This window comes from Pteropus alecto, unplaced genomic scaffold, assembly GCF_000325575.1.
Source record: "Pteropus alecto unplaced genomic scaffold, ASM32557v1 scaffold121, whole genome shotgun sequence".
NCBI classification, from domain to species: domain Eukaryota; kingdom Metazoa; phylum Chordata; class Mammalia; order Chiroptera; family Pteropodidae; genus Pteropus; species Pteropus alecto.
The window spans coordinates 16,399,417-16,406,634 of NW_006434369.1; the positions used below are offsets into that span (position 1 = coordinate 16,399,417).

The window sequence follows — 7,218 nt, forward strand, 5'->3', positions numbered from 1 at the left end:
AACTGGAAGGCCACCTGCAAAAGAATGAAACTAGACTGTTGTCTATCACCATACACCAAAATTAACTCAAAATGGATTAAAGACCTAAGTAAAAGACCTGAAACAGTTAAATGCATAAAAGAAAACATAGGAACTAAACTCAAAGACCTTGGACTTAAAGAAGATTTTATGAATTTGGCTTCAAAAGCAAGGGAAGAAAAAGCTGAAATAAATTAATGGGACTACCTTAAACTAAGAAGCATCTGCTCATCAAAAAAAACCATCAACAAGGTAAAGAGACAATCATCTGAATAGGAAAATATATTTGCAAGCAATGCCTCTGATATTATCCAAAATATACAAAGAACTCATACAATTCAATAACAACAACAACAAAAAAAACAAATGATCCAATCAAAAAATGGGCAGAAGACACTTCTCCCTAGAGGACATACAAATGGCCAACAAATATTTGAAAAGATGCTCAACATCACTAGCTATTAGGGAAATGCAAATCAAAACCATAATGAGATACCACTTCACACCTGTTAGAATAGCTATAATCAACAGCACAAGTAATAACAAATGTTGGAAAGATTGTGTAGATAAAAGAACCCTCAAACACTGCTGGTGGGACTGCAAATTGGTACAGTCACTGTGGGAAGCATTATGTAGTTTCCTCAAAAATCTAAGAATTAATCTACCATATGACCCAGCAATACCTCTACTGGGTATTTTCCCTAAAGACTTGAAAACTCATATCCAAAAAGATATTTGCACACCCATGTTCATAGCAGCATTATTCACAGTGGCCAGGACATGGAAGCAACTTATGACAGATGATTGGCTAAAGAAACTGTGGTACATATATACAATGGAATATTACTCAACCATAAGAAGAGATGAAATACTGCCATTTGCAACAACATGGTTGGATTTTGAGAGAATCATGCTACGTGAAATAAGCCAGACAGAAAAAGGTTGAAATTTACATGATATCACTTATATGTGACATATAAAACTAAAAGCAACAACTGAACAGGACAAACAGAGATTCATAGACGTGGACTATAGACTAGTGGTTACCAGACTAGTGGTTACTGTTAAAGTGTACAGCTGAAACTCATTGGATTTTGTTAAACAATGTCACCATAAAATAAATTAATTAATTAATTACAAAAATAATAATAAAGAAGAATTAACACCATTTCTTTTCAAACTCTACCACACAATTGAAGAGAAGGGAATACTTCCTAACTCATCCTTTGAAGCCAACATTACCCTGATACCAAAGCCAGACAAAGATACTAAATAAAAATATAAATTCTAAATAAAACACTAAATAAAAATATAAAACTACAGATACTGTTATTAATATTGATGTAAAACTCTCAACAAAAACCAGCAAACCCAAATACAACAGCATATTAAAAGAATTATATACTATGACCAAGAAAGATTCTTTTTCTGGAATGCAAGCATAGTTTAGCATATGAATATCAATCAATGTAATATACCACATTAATAGAAAAGAAAACACACTATAATCTCAATTGATACAGAAAAAGCATTTGACAAAATTCAAAATCATTTTATGATAAACACCCTAAACAAACTAGAAATAAAAGAAAACTACCTCAACATAATGTAGGCCATATATGAAAAACCTACTTTTTAAACAATTTTTAAAAATCTGATTCAGAACATTATCAGTGAATGTTAATTCTAGAGGGGAATTCAGAGGGAAAGGTCAGTGACCAACCATTCCAAGGCCAGCCATGTCATGCAGAAACATTTGGGCCATATCACTCCTGGAACTTTAAATATATTTACTGAAAGGTTTCTGTGAGTGCATTTCTCACCAGAACAATCAGAAAACACTAGCGATAAGCACCCTAAAAGATGACATCTTTCCACGACTGACACCTTTCCTTCTAAGATCAGAAACAAGACAAGGATGTCTGCATTCATCACTTCCATTCAACATACTAGAAGTTCAATCCAAAAAAATTAGGCAAGAAAATAAAAGACGTTCAAATTGGAAAGGAAGAAGTAAAATTATCTGTTTGTAGGCAACACAATCTTGCATACAGTAAATCCTAAAGATTCCACCAAAATTTATAGAACTAATAAATTTATCAAAATGTAGGATGCAAAAATCTACACACAAAAATCAGTTGCATTTCCATATAGTAGCAATGAACAACTTGAAAAGGGAATTGAGAAAAGCATTCCATTTACAATAACCTCAAAAAGAATATACTCAGGAATAGATTTAACCAAGGAGACAAAAGACTTGTACAATGAAAACTACAAAACATTACTGAAAAGAATTAAATAAGGCATAAATAAATAGAAAGCTATCCCACGTTCATGGTTGGAAAGGTTAATAGTGTTGAGATATTAAGACCACCCAAAGTGATCTACAGATTCAATGCAATTTCTATAAAAATCCTCATGATGTTTTCTTTTTTGCAGAAATATTAGAAGTTATCCAAAATTTATATGGAATTTCAAGGAATCCTGACTAGCCAGAATATTCTTTAAAAAAAGTTGACAGACACACTTCCTAATTTCAAAACTTACTGCAAAGCTACAGTAATCAAAACAGTGTGGTACTGGCATAAGGGCACACCTATAAACCAATGGAATAGAATAGAGAACTCAAAATAAACCTTTGCATATATAATCAAATGATTTCAACAAAGGTGCCAAGACCCTTTAATAAGAAAAGGATGGTCTTCTCCATAAGCGATGCTAGGAAAATTGGACATCCACACGCAAAAGAACAAAGTTAGACTCTTACTTTACACCATATACAAAAATTAACTCAAATTGGAGCAAAGACCTAAACATAAGAGCTAACAGTATAAAATTCTTGGCAAAAAACATCAGGGAAAAACTTCATGACATTGGATTTAGCAATGATTTTTTAGATATGACACCAGAAGCAATAAAAGAAGAAAATAGATAAATGAGAATTCATCAAAAATTTTAAACTTTTGTTCACTGAAAGAAACTATCGACAAAATGAAAATCCACAGAATAGGAAAAAATATTTGTAAATCATATATCTGATAAAGGATTAATATCCAGAATATATAATGAATACCTGCAGGTCAACAACATAAAACAAATAACTCAATACAAAAAATGGGCAAAGGACTTGAATACACATTTATCAAAAGAAGATATACAAATGGCCAATAAGCACAGGAAAAGATTATCAACATCACTAATGATTAGGTAAATGCAAATCAAAACAATAAGATACTATATCAAACTCATCAGATTGGCTATTATCGAAAACAAAAACAAACAAAAACCCAGAAAGCAACACATGTTGTCAAGGAATTGAAAGATTTGGAATTCTTTTTTTTTTTTCTTAGGGCAATAAGTATTTTTTTAAATAAATTTATTTAAAAATAAATTTTTTAAATAAATTTATTTATTTAACCAGTACGCTGGTTAGACATCTATAATAAAACCGGAATTCTTGTGTGTTGCTGCTGAAAATGTAAAATGTGCAGCCACTGTGGATAACAGTATGGCAGTTACTCAAGCAAATTAAACATAGAAATATCATATGATCCAGGAATTTTATTTCTGAGTATATACTCAAAAGAATTGAAAGTAAGCACTTGAACGGATATTTATATACCCTTATACATATTATCACTATTCACAATTGTCAGGTCAAAAGGTGGAAGCAACCCAAAAGTCCATAGACAGATGAATTGATGAAACAAAATGTGGTATATATATGCAATGAAATATTATTCAGCCTTAAAAAGTATACATGCTACAACATGAATGAACCTTGAAGGACTCATATACTTGCTCCTATCTCCACAAGTTTTCTCCCAATGAGGGCTCCTCCAGATGCTTGGGTGTTTGAAAATGAGGTTCATGTACTTTTATACAGAGCAAGGCTTATTTTTATGCTCGTCTATCTCAAAGACCATGTTGTCATTTTTTAACTAAACTGTAAAGAGAGTTTGTGATCACCCTATATATCTCTAAGTATGTCCACAAAGGACAAAAATTAGACACCTACCTGACAACTATAGTTGACATTGGAGGATCCTTTATGTTTTTATTCAACAAGTAGCATTTCTTCCACCCATTTTTTGCATTATTGATGTTTTTCCTTTTCCACAGTGGCATACTGCTTGGTTTTGGGGTCAGATTAACCTCCCTTGGAAATTGACATCTGGCTAAGATCCTTTCTAAGCCAGAGAGTTCAGAATTCTCACCTAGCAATAGAATAAGCATTACTGTAATTCAGTGTTCCTCTCCATTTTTTCATAGCAAGATTAACATGGCATTAATGTGAGAAAGAGTAGTTATACCACTTCATAATTGCTATTGTGCTCTTCCATTCCATCAAGGCAAAAATATCACGGAGCAACATTTAGACCTTAACCTGGTCCTAGACATCTAATAGATGCACAGCAAATGAATGAATGAATGAATGAATAAATAAATGAACAGATGTTCCCATACCACTGTAAAGTTTATTTGTACAATTTGTACATGATTTCTAAACTAACGGCAAGTTACTGTACAATTATTTTTCTTTTCAGACATATTAATGACATTTTGCATATATGTCACATCTACTGCTTCCCATTGACCTCAACTGGCCCCTAACCAAATTGCCCATCTGCAATGAGACAAATAGCTTGTGTTAGAATGGAATTCGATACACTGCTGTCTTCATCAAAACAGTCTTGCTATTCCTCCCTCCCACCAAAAAAAAAGGAAGGAAGAAAAGAAAGGAAAGAGAGAGAAGGAGGAAGGAAAGAATCACTTGAACTACATAGTGTGTTAGTGACATAGTTGACTTATATTGTAGTATAAGCTTCTTATCTCTGCCAACAGTTAACAATTTGAGACCCCAAGCCAGTTTGCAGACTACATTATAAGTAGTTCAGCAATCCATCTGGATGTATTAGAGCTGTCATAAACCTAATGCAGGAAAGGAAGTTGAGCCTTGGAGAGATTTGGGGTGACCCTACATAGGAATTAGATCAGAACTTGTCCAGCCCCCATTATTTCTCATGCTGAACCACTGATGATTTTTCCCAAACAGAGTAATAGGCAGAGACCCCAAAGGACAAAAAACTGGCTCAAGGGACCATAGCTTAGCAATCTGAATAAATGATATAATGACTTGATGAATAGCTTGATCCTTAGAGGCCCATAAACCACTTTAAGTGAGTCAAGAACAGGACTGGAATCTGGGGCTCCTGGCTAGTGGTCAAGGCCTGGCTCAGATAGCTCCCACATACTATTCTTAGCAGCAGTTTATTAGCTCAGTAATCACTAAGCTTGAGCACCCAGAAGCTCTCACAGGCACACTTGAACAATAAGAATAGAATATAGTTTGCTTTGGTTGTCAGAATTTCATAGCTAAATTTAATATTCAACTAAATTAATTAACCCAATTCAGGTATTTGGTGACATACAGTTAAAATAAAAATTTTTTTTGGCTTCAAATGATTTTTTTGATTGTCTTGTTGTATATACATATTTTAATATTGTATACTGCCTCAAATCGTTTTTGTAAGAAACTAGAAATAAATTAGAGAGAATAACATTTACAAATTCTTATATTCTCTAGTATGATTGATTACATTTAGTATTGCACACCAAAATGAGATGAAAACTCAGAACTCACTCTGAATATTTAATTGGGTCTTACAGCCCATCTTTTTTGAAATTATAAGCAAGTTTCCTGGTTTTGAAAGTATGATAAACAAAGGGATAGCTCATAAAATTATTGGAAGTAAAATAATATTGATTGTCAATTTATAGAGAAAATTTTTGAGGTATTCAACTATATTTGCTTGAATGTTTTTTAAATTTCTTATGTTAATGTGTGGAATGCATTACATAGCTGATGGATGCACGGACAGACGAATGAATGGATGAATTGGTATCACAAAACAAATCGTCATAGATGAGGTATATAAATCAGTACAAAAGCCACTGTGTGTGTGTGTGTGTGTGTGTGTGTGTATTTACCAGTGACAGTAAAAATATGTACTTAAAACTTTGGGCTTTAAGGTGATTTGTTATTTTTGCACCTCATAACTATCTTCAATGTACAAACAAAAGTCATGGATTTGGTGGCCATCAGCGGACTGCCAACATGTGAACAGCACATTCTGCTTCTAGAGTTGCCGCATTGATCTGTTAAAGCTCAATAACTCTGTGGAAACCACTCTTCCTGCCTGCCCTGCCTCTCCCCGTATGTCCCCACCATTCAGTTAAGCAAACTTCCAAAGTATTTGGGTGGGGGAGATACAATGAATTAATCAAGAGAGGTATCTTCTTAAGCATTAAAAACAACAACAACAAAAAATGCCTTAAACTTCCTCCCATTTCCTACTTGGTTTGGCGCCAGTCAGTCATTTAGGAAACTAGTATGAAGAACGTATTAAACAGCACAAAGCTGGTACTAAAAAGATCTCGGCATTACCCTTTACATTGCTATGCTGGGGCCTGGGTGGGAGGAGGAAGAGAACCTCTTGTAGAGTCTTATAATGTTTTGGAGATAATTATCTGGATAGTGGTATATCCAAATCCATATAGTGTATTTCGTTTCTCAGTTTTATGTTGTTTTTATGATTTAACTTCACTATTATTCAAATTGTGAAAGAAAAATCTGAGAGTTTAGCAATAACTCTTTAGTTCTTTTTTCTTTCTTCTTATAATGGCTCTGGGTAACAAATACAGGCTAATACAGGCAAAACTTCCCTGCAGATGAAGAGGCAGGTGGCAGATGAGGGATAAAATCCATTTTCAAGGTCAGATGAAATTTTTACTAGAAGAGCTTTAGACACAGTAGCAGTCTAACACTGGTATTCATTATTGAATTCATAATCTGACAGAAGAAAGCATGAGAAATAAGGTCATCTCTTCAGAATGCACCTTCAAGGCAATCACTATACATTTTGGAAAAGGCATTTTAGAAATGAAGCAGCCTTTTAGTGAGGAATTCAGGGCCTCAAAGGCTAATGTTCCCCCTCTATGACTGGGCTCTGTCTTAGGCACAGGCCCTTCAAGACACAGACTCGGGACTCAGAGGCAACATCTCTTCCCACTAGATACCATTCACCTCAGCTGTATTGTGCACCTCTTTAAACTGGCCTCCAACCACAGAAGAGAATAAATGCAGCCAAATTCTTTGGAAATAAAGGCACAAGAACAGTATGGGTGGTATTTTTAAAC

General features: G+C 34.0%; 1 protein-coding gene across 1 annotated transcript in view; it reads right to left on the reverse strand.

Moving 5' to 3' along the window:
* Positions 1–7,218, reverse strand: part of CUNH6orf201 (chromosome unknown C6orf201 homolog) — a 30,264-nt gene that overhangs the window by 14,193 nt on the left and 8,853 nt on the right. The window contains exon 3 of the mRNA XM_015587269.2: positions 4,037–4,235. Coding sequence (XP_015442755.1) covers positions 4,037–4,235 — 199 coding nt within the window. The remainder of the gene's footprint in view (positions 1–4,036; positions 4,236–7,218) is intronic.